At 35.2% G+C, this 15,046-nt stretch overlaps 1 protein-coding gene across 6 annotated transcripts; it reads right to left on the reverse strand.

Annotated features, from left to right (window-relative positions):
* On the reverse strand, positions 1 to 6,344 carry LOC137813855 (glutamate dehydrogenase 1-like). Of its 6 annotated transcripts, none has more exons than XM_068616303.1 (10): positions 5,414 to 6,344; positions 2,917 to 3,036; positions 2,683 to 2,796; positions 2,159 to 2,380; positions 1,926 to 2,000; positions 1,704 to 1,820; positions 1,046 to 1,296; positions 749 to 824; positions 575 to 661; positions 1 to 427 (listed from the first exon to the last, which is right to left on the reverse strand). In XM_068616303.1, the coding sequence occupies exons 2-10, from the start codon at positions 3,022 to 3,024 to the stop codon at positions 242 to 244; spliced, it is 1,236 nt and encodes a 411-aa protein (XP_068472404.1). In that variant the 5' UTR covers positions 3,025 to 3,036; positions 5,414 to 6,344; the 3' UTR covers positions 1 to 241. The 6 variants fall into 6 exon arrangements, with proteins under 6 accessions (XP_068472404.1, XP_068472401.1, XP_068472402.1 ...); XM_068616300.1 differs by having other exon boundaries at positions 2,917 to 3,048; XM_068616301.1 differs by having other exon boundaries at positions 2,917 to 3,082.
* Between the last annotated feature and the right edge of the window lie 8,702 nt (positions 6,345 to 15,046).

Consider the following 15,046-nt stretch of genomic DNA (forward strand, 5'->3'; position numbering starts at 1 on the left):
TTTCCTTTCCCAAGTTGTTCCTTTCATTTAGATATATTTTGAAAAGAACAGCAATTGGAATATCAATCAAGAATAGAACATGGAGTCCTCCCCTCTTGATAAATGATATATAAAATGGATGAAAGAAAAATTGGGGGTGAGAATACAATTCACCCAACACATGAAAGCAACAAAAGCTTTGTGAAGTGTTGCTGAGAATGGAGCTCTTTTATTGAAAGCATGCATACAGCAGCAATAGGTGTCAAGCTTCCCACCCCCTAAGGACAGTGGCACGTGCCACACGATTAACTGCCAGGGTGAAGGCTCCCATACGAAGATCACATTCATGGCTTTTGCACATCTCCTTCACGTCTTTGAAAGCTTTGGTCATGTAGTTCCTTAGCTCATTGTTCACTTTTTCCTCATTCCACATGAATCCTTGGATGTTCTGTGTGTAACAAATCCATCAACAACATGAGCTCGACTACATAAAGTACACAACCAAAAACATATTTCTTCTATGCTTGTTAACTTACATGCACAACAAACTGTGTTAGAATATCATTTTTTTTCATCAAACACTAAAATTAGTTACCTGAACCCACTCAAAGTAGCTAACTGTAACACCTCCTGAATTTGCATATATGTCTGGGAGGATGACAACACCCTTTTTCTTAAGAATCTGCAAGTTCATTAAACAAATAAATAACATTTCTTCTTTTTCTTTCTTGATTAAAGAAGAAAAAGGGAGGAGAAAATTCAAACTAGCCTCATCAGCCTCTGGGTCAGTTGGGTGGTTAGCTGCTTCCACAATGAATTTGGCCTTGATCTCATTTGCATTTTCTCTTCAACCATACCAAAACATAAAACAAAAGTAGCTTTATACGTTCTTATTATATAATAATTCAACTTTAGAATATTGCTTTTTGGAAGCAAGTTTATGTTTGGTAAGCTATGATGATGATAATGTGCTATGTAGTTTGTTAAAATAATAAATTAGTTTGAGGTGTTCCTTGTTTGCCAGAGTTAATAAAAAAAGAGTTTTGTAGTCAAGTTAGGAAATCACCTATTGATGACACCCCCAAGAGCTGCTGGAAGTAGAACATCACAATCTTCAACCAATATTGAGTCAGGGTGAATTGGATCACCACCATGGAATCCTTTTACACCCTTGTGTTTTTTGGAATGCTCCAGTAGGCTAGGAATGTCAAGACCTTTGCTGTTCTTTATGGCTCCAGATATGTCACTCACAGCAACAACTTTCCCACCTTTCTCACTGATTAATTGTGCAGCCCATGACCCGACATTTCCAAAACCCTGAACATATGATATCATGACTTTATCTTCAATTCGTTGGAATACTAAATAATGTTTTGGAAAAACTGATATAAGAGAATTTTTACACCAGTTTATATATAAGTTAGTATCCGTAAGATCCTAAATCCAATTACTTTGGAGTAGTCTTTACCATGCTAGTAGAGTAAAAAGGTCCAACCTCTCTAAAACTGACTAAATGTTCTAACTTAGCTATTTGCTACGAATAACTTTTAACTAAACTAATTATATGTGGGAATCTCTTACAAAATAACCCAGAGGTTCATTTGTTATCACTAACACAATCATGTGCATTGACCATTAATTTGAACATCATTTCAAGTTGGCACAATGCAATATCCATTCACTGGCACAGAGATCAATGAAAGTAGACCAGACTCAACAAGTACCTGTATGACAAACCGTTGTCCTGATACACCCTTTCCATACTCATTAAGCAAAGCCTCTGTTGCAAAGAGAACACCTCGTCCTGTAGCCGCGTCTCTACCTAGAGATCCACCAAGATCCTACATTGAAAAAAAGTTAAGGTTCAATTGTTTTTTAAGCATGATTTTATCAAGTCATTGCAATGACCAGTGAAATTAAATATAGAAACAAAGCCCATTACTTACTATAGGTTTTCCAGTCACAACTGCTGGAGAATAACCATGAAATTTGGAGTACTCATCTAGTATCCATGCCATAGTCTGCATGGATAAGCAAACATTCGGTTAGATAATATTCAATTGCAAAAAATCATACCAACAGTCAAATATAAAATAACAGTAATATAGTAAAAAATTGTGTATAGTCTTAAAACAAACAGCAGAAGATTCAATTCTAAATCTGTCTAACTAGTACTGACCTGTGGTCCTGTTCCCATATCAGGTGCTGGCACATCTGTGTGAGTTCCAATCAGATCGTGAATTTTCTGGGTAAAAACTCTGGTTAGTCTTTCTAACTCAGATATACTTAATTCTGCAGGGTTACACCCTATCCCTCCTTTGGCACCACCATATGGTATATTTGCCACAGCTGTTTTCCATGTCATTAGTTGTGCTAAAGCATTCACTTCATCTGGGTCAACCTATTTATTCCATTAAACGATTTCTGAATCAGAACTGAGAACCTAAACTACACACCATATACACATATACAAACAGTTGCACATAAAAAAAGTTGTAATTTGAATCATAGCTTTTCTTTCAGAGGATTTTCCCTACACTTTCGAAGTCATACAAAAACTTAGGAATCAAACAAGTTTTGTTGTCAAAAATCTGATGGCAATTCAGCGCTGGACTAGTTGTTCAATCAAAAGAATGCATGTCTTTACCACAACCATAGATAAAAACCTTGAATAGTTAATAATTGAAAGTTTTTTGTGTTAACCTCCGGATGGTATCTGATTCCTCCTTTCATGGGGCCTCTGGCATTATCATGTTGAATCCTGAATCCGACATAAGATTGCAATGTGCCATCATCTTTAGGTATGGTACATTCAACCTGCATTTTGTGAAACATTATTTAGAACTAGAGTTGGTGAAAATGTGAAACAGCAGGGAGAAAACAAGTCAACTAATTTTCCAGATAGATATAAAAAACACAAGAAGCAATTTTACTTGCCTTGATTTCCCTGAATGGAATCAGTAAACTTTTCTCAAGCTTTGAATCCAATCCCAGAAGCCTAGAGGCCAGCTTAAAGTTCCTGTTGGTGGCTGCTAGTGCATTCATGGTTCCCCTTTACTACAGGAAAGACTAACACAGTATTCAATCTTTTAGCCACAGATATCTGAGATGTGGAAAATAGATCCTGCAGTGTTACTATAATTGGGACTATATATATATTGTATTGAAGATGAAAAGAGATGCATTAGAGCTAATATTTATATTAAGATATACACAAAGGCGGTAGAGTCAAATGTGAACAATACAATATAGACTAGTAGATGTTGGTATGGCCCATATAATACAAGCAAAATGGATAAGTGCCAGCAATGTGCCATATCATGTGGATCAATGTCAGCAGTTAATCATGTAAAATTAAGATCACAAAGGAAAAAATTAAACATGAAACCCTCTCTCTAAGAAAGGCTAAATATAAAATAGTTGCATTATCCCAATAAGAATATCTGGTAACAGTAAACATTGTTGTTAACTGTGCATTAATAATCTTCTTCACTACTGAGTGTACCTGTCCAGTGTTCTATCTTCTTTCACATCTTCAAGAAGAAAACTAGTTAGAGATCTACCATGATCCTGGGGATGAGAATACAGTTTTATTTTTCTGATTTTCTGTCAATTCAAAGTCAATGTGTTCAGGAAGCCTTTGTTATAATTTTCTGAAATAGCTCATGAAAGAACTGTGCAGCCAGTGCCCCTTTTTTTATTGACACGTTATGGGGTACTATTGGGCAAAGCCTTTGCAAATAGACCCAAAAAGAGAATCTCAAGAAAATCACATTTCTACAACATCAAGAAGGGCCAACTTTTTTGGAATCTTTATGCAGAAGAAACTTTAAGAATTAGAAGTTTCTCAATGGCTCCAAAATTACCTGAAGAGGCACTATCCAAAATCTACCCTCAAGGATGCAAAATTTTGTGTAACAAGTCTCACATCTAAATACTGTTCATGCACTTGTTAGTTACAAGACATTCATTGCATCCACACTTTTCTGTTACTATTACGTCTTCAATCTTCAATGCTCTCTGTCATATTCATTTAAATTTGAGTACCTTCTGACAAATTTTTTTAACTAAAAAATATCTTTTCTTTTTCTAATATTTTATATTTCTTCTATGTTTAATAATTTATAAGAAATTGTTATTTATATGCATAAATCTCTTCAATTTCAAATAATTTAACATGACATGAAAAAAATATATATATTGAAAAAGAATTCATATAATATAAAATAAGTTTCTCCTGTGATGGGTAGGAAGGAACATAAATGATGCATTTTAAGACAAACACAGATTTCACGGCCTTTGTTGCGGATCGTGCCATATATTATATTTTATTATTCCAAGTTCATATATATCAATTACAAAATGTGGCCATTCCAAACTTCATTAAATTATTTCTCTAAGTACTTGCCTTCCACGATGCCCCACTAAATGGTATTGATGATACAAACTTCTAGGTATGATTGCCCTTAGATCTTTTTTAATGAAGGGAACAAATTTAAAGTTTTGCCCTTTCTTTTCTACTTTTCTTATAATGATTTAAATATATATGGTCTTCCCCACTGGCCAACTTGTTTTGCTTTTATATTCGAATGACAAGTCCTTAATCCAATCTAATAACACTCCACACTTTGTCATAACAATAACATTAAACACGTTTAAATTGTTCCAGCCTCACTCTTCGGGTGAGTGAAAGAGAACAGGCTAAGCCAGCATGTTGGTACTATGTGAAATCAATAATATTCATAGTCTAAGTTATCCTATGAAAAAAGGTTTATCATATGGCACATGTGACTGTCCAATCAAACGCATTCAATTTTAAATCCCCGGTATTTTCATATCAATATATGAATGAATCAGTTCAAATTAAGTGACTGTGCTAAGATAACTTTGAAAGTATGAACACAGTTATCATCTTGGCATATTCTACAGATCAGTTAAGTTTATACAGTAAAAAGTTATTGATGAAGCAAGTCACATAGGACTAAAGGGGATAGCTTAGATATTTAATGCAACACAAATCATTTTAATAATCTGCCATCAAGAAATTGACATAAAAAATGAGATTTCATGGTGGTCAGAACTTTGCACTTGTAATCATCATGATTTATCCAAATAAATAAAGTCATCATTCTCATGCTTTTGGACAATGCTAGCTAAGAACTGGTAAAGTGGAAATCTTTGTCAGTACCAAGTATTGTATATTTTTTTTCAAAAGCAAAGGCATCATGATCCAGAATCCCTGACTCTGTAGAACTAAAAACGAAAACCATAATACCAAAGGCAAAGACCAACTCATTCTCCAATTGAAGACATTAAACTCCTTAGTATCATTGAATTGCACGCTTTCAACATAGAGAGAAAGGATTTAAAGCAACCAAATTTGTTCAACACTATTGTTAACATTTCAGATAAAAAAGTGAATTGAGAAACTTACCAAGACTTGGAGAATCAGACTCGGAGGAAGGGAGTCAGTAAGAAGCTGGGTTGCAGCAAGCAAGTCAAGGCTTAATTAACAGAAAACCAGCCCAGATATAAATAGAGTGGGGGAAAAGAAAGAAAACATAAACCCTAGGAAGAATCGGAATTGAATTCCAAAAGGAATCTAATTCAATTGAAAAGCAAAATCCCTGTGCAGTTTGCAGACACCACAAATATGGAAGAAACACTCAAATCAACATGTATATGTATGTACTTTGGTCAGAACTGAGAACTACAATTTAGCAGTGACAGAATATGATGCGAGTGTGAATGAAAGATAGGTGGTTTGAGGTCCTTTCCTATATCCCACTAGGCACTAGATGGCATATCTTAGCCAATCTCCACCATTAGTCACAACACTGCACCTCACTGACACACAACACACTTGAGAGGAAGGGAACATAAGCATAATAATGTTAGAGCAGGGTTGTACTGTCCAGTGACTATAAATATAGATGGTTTCATCACACACGGGAATCCAACGCGATTCCACATTTAACACTAACCAATCACAATCTTCAACCCCCTATTCATGATATTACTTTTGCTAAATATTTGGTAAAAAGTCTCATGGGACCATAATACTTATTTTCCAAGTTATCAAGTGCTACTTCAATTTATTACAAATTCATTTTCACATACCAGGGATACGTTTCAAGTAAAGCTCATATTATTGTAGATCGGCTCAATCCCTAGCTACATATAGGCTGGCACAAAGGGTACCCAACCCCTCAGTTTCAAGCAAAGAGGTTGATATATGATAGAAATTATATGTTCTAATCTAATTAGTCCAATTTTGCTTTAGGGTACACAACCCCTTAATCTTGAGCCGGTGAGGTTAAAAGACTAGCACAAATGGTTGTTTGGAGGTTAGTTAGCGAAACATTGGGAGAATGAGATGTTTTAGAACGTTATTTATAACGGGATGTGATACATTAAATGAAGCACATGACGTATCGAAGCATCAAATTGTTCACTTCAAAGGGTTTGGTTCTAGGTAAAAGTTTATCTTTCAATTTAGTACAATATTTTATTCCTTATCAAGATAGTAAGGCGAGTGTTTAAAAAATTCGTCCCGTTTTTACTCGATGGGGTTTTCATATTTATAAGGATAATCTCTTCCTTGTTTTTCTTCAATGGAACTAATTAGTTGCTAGCAACAAAACAAACTCCGATTCAATGATTTGGTTGTTCCTCAAGCCTTAGAAATCTCGACAACAAAATTGCCTCTTCTACTTATCTTGTTGGACCCGCCCAGACAATGCCTCATAACCGAGTCGTGCCACACCAAAAAGGCGTCGTCATCTCCATCTAGGTTGGTCAGTGATACAATTTAAGTAGTCAAGAAGATGATCAAGGATTCAAGAGACAATTCACACTGTGAGCAGTCATCTTAAGAATCAAGTCAAAACCCCACCAAAGATCAGACAAACCTTACCAGAAGACGAACTAGGCATAAACCAGAACACCAAATGTTCTTTCTTCTAGTCTTTTTAAAAGACAAGATATGTTTGTAAAGAAATTGGGCACACTTTGGGGTCCAAATAGCAAAATAGGCAAGAGTAGGTTCACATAGCATAAAAGGGAGTGTACTTAGCGAAATGTGCTTGTAACAAGCCCATTTTTTCAAGACAAGGCCCCTAAAATTAGGGTTTTTAACCTACCTTCTAGAAGATGTTCCTGAAGGTGCAGTTTTGACCATGGTCAACACCCTAGGCAACCCCTTTCCCTTTGTCCATTTTACCCTTCCCCATCTTGCCCACCAAGGCACCCATTCCTATAAATAGGGTGTCTTGCCTCATGTATTCACAACTTAATTTTGAATAGTAAAGAAACTCTACAAGAGTGATTTTGTGAGACTTGTGAGCTCTCATGTTGGGTCTTATCTTTGGTGGGTAATATCTCAAGTGGCGGCTCTTGCATCACTCATCTTGGAGTCTCTCTGCTCTAAGTGGCGTGACTTCCTTTCTTCCCATAAGATATCTTCATCCCTTCCTCTTTTATCTTTTATTTACACCTCCTTCCATTCCATACACGTCTTCTTCTATTCTTTAATTTTGTTCTTTACTTTGTTCTTCTTCTTTAATTGTTCCTTGTCTCTAATTCCGCTGCATCATTTGTCACCTTATAATTGTCTTTTCTCTTTGCCCTTCTGAAGTGAACATTCACACTTACTTAACCACTTGGTTATGTTCGTGTCCAATGGGAATCTTCTTAGGATTCTCACTATAATTGCTAAATCAAAAGTATTAAACAAAGAACAACCAATAAAATGTGCAATCCTAAAATCAACTCACATCATGTGGTATCAAAACATGGTTATTTTGTCCTTATTTGCTTTGAGTTGATTTCGGCCCTTTAAATTCTAGCACATTTAAATTCTTGCTTTTACCTTCAAGCAATTTCAATTCCACCTTTAAATTCTTGTCATCTAGAATTCCGCAATTTTATTCATTAAGCACTTTAAATTTTGCTTTTGAATTTTTTTGTGTAAACTTTTTTTCCTTACCTCATTTGCTTGAGTCTTATGTTCTTAGTGTTCTAGGAGTATTTAAATCCTTTCTTCTTATTCTGCTTTTAATTATGAAGAACTAAAATCAACTAGAAATTTGTTTAAGTAGAAGTTGATTTAGTTCCAAACAAAATTCAAGTGATCATATGAATTGAATCCCAATTTATTTGTGAAAATTTAAAGTAAGTTAAAATATGCATGTCAAGATTATGGACATTTTAAATCCATAAAACAAAAGCAAAGACAAAAAAAAGTTTGTGCAATTCACTTTCCAAGTTCAAAATTACTAAAAAGAGGATTCTTTTTATGTGGCAAATTGTTTTCATATTTGAGGAATTTTATCCTTCTTACTTTTACAATTTCTAAGAAAATTAAAACTTCATGGTTAAAAGTTTAAGTAAGTTTCTTTAAGTCTTCATTCGTGTTTTTCTTGTTTGTCTTCTCAAAGTTTTGCCACTATCTTTTTCCCATTTGGTTTTGCTTTCTTTCTTTTAAGCTTTTCTTGCTAGTCTTTCAAATTTTCTTAAGTTTTGTTGTGGGGATCTTTGGTCAACAAGTGTAAGAGCTTTGTCATCTTTCACTTGAGATGTTGCTACCAAGTGTAGACCTTTATTTTTAGAGTGCATTACAATTCTTCCTTCCTTTACTAAATAGCTGAGTGATACACGTGAGGAGTGGATAAGATTGTTATTTTTTTCACTAATTGTTTGTTTCCTTTTTGTTCAAAGTATGGCTCATTTGTCTTCAAGAGAATCTTCAAAGCCACAATCTCCTAAAAAAACATATATTTTGGGAGAGCTTGCGGACACCAAGAGGACTTTGGCCCAAACAGAAGAGGAGATGAGGCAACTAGTGGAAAGGTGGCAAAGATTATAAGCAACTCAAGAGAGAAACTAGAGAAAGGAGATGGGAACCAAGAAGAGCCTCTAGAAGTTACATGCACTATGGGAGTCAAGAATAAGACCAAGACTGGAGAGTGCATAACTTTGAAGAAAGGCGTCATGAACACCCATCGCCAAAACCTTCTTTCCCTTTTGTAAAGTTACCTAGTTTTAGTGGGGATAGTGACCCAAATGTATATTTAGGATGGAAAGATAAAGTAGAACAAATATTTAATGTGTATGAGGTCGAAGAGGACCAAAAAGTTAAGTTAGCTTCCCTAAAATTCGTAGATTATGCCATGCAGTGGTGACATCAAGTTGTAATGGACATTAGTTTCAACAAGAGGCCAGCCGTGGTTTCTTCGTATGATTTAAAAGAATGCATGTATGCGCGGTTTGTTAACTTTTGTTGAAGCTCCAACGACTTCAACAAGGACCTATGAGTGTAGATGAATACTTCAAAGATTTAGAAGTAACTTTGACAAAGATTAATATGCATGAAACTGAAGAGTCAAAGATTGCTACATTTGTGAGTGGATTAAGAAGAGAAATTCAAAATGTTGTAGAACTTTATGAGTATACATCTTTAGAAAAAATGGTTCACCTAGTCATCAAGGTTGAATCACAACTTTTAAGAAAAACATCTTTCAAACATACTCATAATGATGGCTTTTACAATTCATCTTGAAAGGAGAAAAGTAAATTTCCAAAACATGATAGTCCTTCCAATTCCTCTAAAGAATCCAACCCAAAAACTTCTAAAGAAATCCTTCTCCTTTTAGGACTAAATCGTTAACCAAAACCTCAAACAAAAAATGTTTTAAATATTTAGATTTTGGTCACATCGCAACAAATTACCCAAACAAAAGAACCATGATGGTAAAAGCGAGGATAGTAGTAAGTGACAATAGTGATCAATCTTCTAGATCTAACTCACCTAGCCCTTAAAAAACCCCTAGTGAAAATGAATGTAAGATACCTTATGAAGGTGACTTATTGGTGGTAAAGCGAATGCTGGGAACAATTCCAAAACCTTTGGATGAAATCCAAAGAGAAAATATTTTCCACACCCGCTGCCTTGTCAACAACAAGTTATGTTCCATGATAATAGATGGGGGTAGTTGTGCTAATGTGACAAGTACAAGAGTGGAGAAACTTGGATTACCCATTATCTCTCATACAACGTCCTATAAACTACAATGGCTTAGTGAAAAGGGTGAAATCATAAACAAGTCAACTTTTGCTATAGGAAAGTATAAAGATGAGATTTTATGTGATGTTGTGCCAATGGAAGCAACGCATATTCTATTGGGAAGGCCTTGGCAATATGATAGACAAGTTTTACATGATGGTCATACCAATAAAATGTATTTTGACTTCCAAGGGCATAAGGTTATCTTGAAACCCCTCTCTCCCAAAGAAGTTAATGAGGACCAAATAAAAATGAAAACCAAAAGAGAAAATGAAAGAGGAGAGGAAAGTAAAACGGGTCTCATCATCTCATCTCACGCAATCAAAATAATAATGTTGACTCATACAAAACTAATTGCGCATCTTATGTATACTTTTTCCTTCTCATTTTAATTACCAAAACATTCTAAATACTTGTCATCTTTGACAAAGAAGTTTAGGGATGATCTTCAAAAGCCTCCTAAAGGTTCTCACCTTCTAAGAGGATTTTCACAAACAATCCATTTCTTCCATAAATTCTCTATTGTATCTAGAATTCACCCATGTGAACTCCCCAATCTTCATGAACATAAGTTTGCTACACATCCTAAACTTAGAAATATTTCTATCTTCTCCATGAACAAACAAACTATGTTATTTACAGGAGTTATAAATTCAAGGTCGAATTCTCTCTAACTTGAAGGGCATGATACAATCCAAGTAGCCAAGAAAATGATGAAGGACTCAAGAGACAATTCACACTGTGACCAATCATCTCAACAATCAAGCCAAGACCCCACCAAAGATCAGACGAACCTCACCAGAAGACGAACTAGGCATAGAGCAGAACACCAAGTGTTCTTTCTTCTGGTCTTTTAAAAAGACAAAAACATGTTTGTAAATAAATTGGGCTCACTTTGGGGGTCCAAATAGCAAATATAGGGAAGAGTAGGTTCACATAGCATAAAAGGGAGTACTTGGGCTTGTACCAAGCTCACCTTTTCAAGACAAGGCACGTAGAATTAGGGTTTTAACCTACCTTCTAGAAGATGTGCCTAAAGGTGCGGTTTTGACCATGGTCAACACCCTAGGCAACCCCTCTCCCTTTGTCCATTTTACCCTTCCCCATCTTGCCCACCAAGGCACTCATTCCTTTAAATAGGGTGCCTTGCCTCATGTATTCACAACTTGATTTTGAATAGTAAAGAAACTCTGCAGGAGTGATTTTGTGAGACTTCTGAGCTCTCATGTTGGGTCTTATCTTGTGTAGGTAATATCTCAAGTAGTGGCTCAAGTTATCTAGGTCTTGTCTTGGATGAGTAATATCTCAAGTGGCGGCTCTTGCATCACTCATCTTGGAGTCCCTCTGCTCTAAGTGGCGTGACTTCCTTTCTTCCCATAAGATATCTTCATCCCTTCCTCTTTTCTTTTATTTACGACTCCTTCCATTCCATACATATCTTCTTCTAATTTTTAATTTTGTTCTTTACTTTGTTCCTTTTCTTTAATTGTTCCTTGTCTCTAATTCCGCTGCATCATATGTCACCTTATAATTGTCTTTTGTCTTTGCCCTTCTGAAGTGAACTTTCACACTTACTTAACCACTGGGTTAAGTTCATGTTTAGAGGGAATCTTCTTAGGGTTCTCACCATAATTGCTAAATCAAAAATATTAAACAAAGAGCAACAAATAGAATGTGCAATCCTAAAATCAACTCACATCAGTTAGGGACTGACATCATATCCACACAGTTTATTTTGCCATACCCTCAATTCCATGTTGACCATGCTAGATCAATCATGGATGCCATCCAAGGTCAGAGATGACACACAACCTCCCAACCTTGAGTCAAACTAGGCGAAAAGGCTTAATGAAAAGCTTGATCATCTACAATTATTCAAGGTATGATAAGACTCTAAGTATTACATGAGTGCCTCAAGTGCCGTACCCTTTCAATGCCACGTAATTGTGTTGTTTCAATACTCAATACCTTCTTAGGGTTATTGCTATGTGTGACCCCTTAATTGGAGTGTCAGACTAAATTTCCTTAAAGGGCCTTTCTTTTCTTGTGTCACTTTGTTTGGTGTCGTTTCGTAACATTTAAATCATAAGAAGTCTTAACATTGTTGAATGTCATCCCTACTCAACTACATCCTAACAGTTGGGCGTTCTCACGGACCTTCCAAATATTATGCACACATTTTGATATAATATTGACCTCCAACAAGTTCTTTCACTTTTTTGAATTCAAAAATTCTTCGCATTGATTGTGGACCTCACAAAATAGTGTCAGTGGTCGAGGTCTCTTGACTCTTTTACAGTCCTCTTGTATGCGCTTCAAGAGTCGTTTCTTGAAAAATTGAGCTCTTGCTCATAATTCCATTTTGTTAAAGAGTTTTCCCCTTTACTGGATGCATAATTCTCATGTTAGAGTGCCCATAAAATTGAGGAACTTGAACATGAGGATTGTTATAAGTTGAAAAAAAATTGATGGTCCTTTTTGACACAACTATCTTGTTAAAGCTAGAATATTGGATCGTAGATATGAAAGTCTACATTGATATATAACTCCCTTTCTTATTCTTGACTGCCTTTTATGCACAAATAATCAAATGGAAAACTCTAAGAAGAAAATGGCCCAATGTTTCAAAGATGTGAAAGTTCATAAGGAGATGGACCAATCAAAATTGGTTGTTGGTACGTGCTGAGAAAAAGTTTTGTGCAATGCAATAATGACATGGAAGCAACACCATCGGGACCCTAACTCGAAAGAACAAGGGGAAAATGGCAAAGAGCTCGCCCCAATGACTTCAGTTCATTCCCAATCGGAAGATCAGGGTCCTAAGGTAGAAATGGTCCAGGGAGAGATTGGAATCCTCAAGGCCCCACAAGGCACTAGCTATTTTCCCGTCAACAGGAAATTGAGCTAAGGTTGTTAGATTTACCACGCGTTGAAATCCAAAAAATTTTGCTCAGATGATCTCCAAAGAACATCTAATGTTAGAAAAGTTAATTTGAAGAGAAAATGTGTTATTAAGTCATTATTTTGATATCACTATGTTACCAGACCTATCCATTCTCTTCCTATTACCTCTAGGTTGATTAAGAATGGTAAGCCTAATGGAACTCTATGGCCAATGCTAGACCATTAAATCACTCTTAGGATATAGAGATTATTTATGTGTAGATATTAAGGATTTATGAAAAATTGATAACATAATGATTCAGCCATAAGTGAATAATCATATGTTCATTCATCCATGAGACTTATCTAATCACTGAATTTAAGATTAAACCATACATGATTTATCCTCATCTTTCTGTCTTGAACTTTAGAATGCTTAAGGAGTCTACCCATTCTTCACTTAAGAAACCTAAATAAGCTCCTAAAGCAATCCTTATGGATTGAAGCTATGTATTTAACAGGGGACAATGGTTCCTTCGACCTCTGAATGAAGATGAAGCCATTTATGCTTAGGAATATAATTTAGCAAACCACTCACTAAGTGTTTCTTCATCTCATGGTCTCAGACAAGAAGATTCTCATACTCAGTATAATGGCCCTGTAATTTAACTATTATCTTTTGTAAGGTTTTCTCAAACTTATTCACTAGTCGATCTTACAACGATGTTTCTCGAAGAATCTGATCTCGCCTTTTGGAAATTGGTAAAGTCTTTAACACATGAAATTTCTAGTCATTTTGATTTGTACCGCCCTTCCTTGGAAGAAGTCAAGTCTTTGTTGGAGAAAAATGTAGAGGTTTAGATAAATGTTCTCAATGTTAAACTGAGGAGGTAGAAGATCAATGTTTGGAAATAGAAGATGATTCTCTTGGACAATATGAGTCAATTCCTGATCAAACATCAATAGAAGCTGCAAGGATGGACTAAGAATTTCTCAACAAAGTTCAACATATGATTAATCAAGCATTACAAACTGAACGAGTTTTCTTTTTTTTAAGAGCGATTCTAGCTCCCTTAGTATTGGTTTGACTATGGATGGTAGTAGTTCATAAAATTCAACAACCTATAGCCTAGTTGGGTCAAATTTAGAAACAACTGTTATTATATCATCAATATTTTCTTGAGTATGAGATAACAAAGATGTGTTTAATGTGTCAAAATCAACATCTACGATATAAACTATATCATTAGATGATGTGCAATATAAATCTAGCAGGTAGACAATCCAATACATAATCATATACATATCACTGAGACTGGATAACTCAAATTGTGAACTATCAAACCTGTGAGTATGTTTGTACAGAAAATAAAAGGATTCTGAAATGTTTTTTTTTTTTATTTTATCGTAGACAAGAGAAGTTAATGCTTCAACGTACATATTTAAGGAAAAAAAGGTGGAGTAGTTTATGCTCTAACTAGTTGTTCATATTTGAACCTATCCTAATGGTTTTCCTTTTGCCAATGTCAACTTCATTCACCTCATTAATTGGTTCGGGTCTCCTTTCCTCAAACACTAGCTAGGTATCTAAGTTTAGGATATTAACTTAGTGCAATCATGAATTTGTGTAGATGCTCCTTCAATTTTGTAGGATCCATTTGTAGCAATTTTAAGTTAGCTTTTAGTTGACCTAAATCAATTTTACTTGTTCATTGCTTGTAGGGAAGTTTGCCTTTATGAGCATGGTGGAAACTACAATCCTTTGTTTGTTTGATGATGATCTAACTAAAAAATGGTGTATGAGGAAGGAATGTTAACCACGATTTATTTTACTAGCCTCACATGTATCGTGTTGTTTATCACAAATGTTGTTCTTAATTTGGCTTAGCCATACATTTCTACTCATTTGGCTAAAAACCCTGACAAAAGACTTTAGAAAATCATGTTAAATATGTAAACCTACAAAGATGTTCCAAAATATGATTCAACAAAGTCTTCCCACTCGACCAATACTTAATGAAAATTTTAACTTATAATCAGTATTGAGGTGGTGATGGGTCATCTTCATGATAGACTACCCTTTCTAGATCAATATCCATGAATGTTATGACTGTATAAGGT

The sequence above is a fragment of the Phaseolus vulgaris genome, chromosome 1, assembly GCF_000499845.2.
Source record: "Phaseolus vulgaris cultivar G19833 chromosome 1, P. vulgaris v2.0, whole genome shotgun sequence".
NCBI classification, from domain to species: Eukaryota; Viridiplantae; Streptophyta; class Magnoliopsida; order Fabales; family Fabaceae; genus Phaseolus; species Phaseolus vulgaris.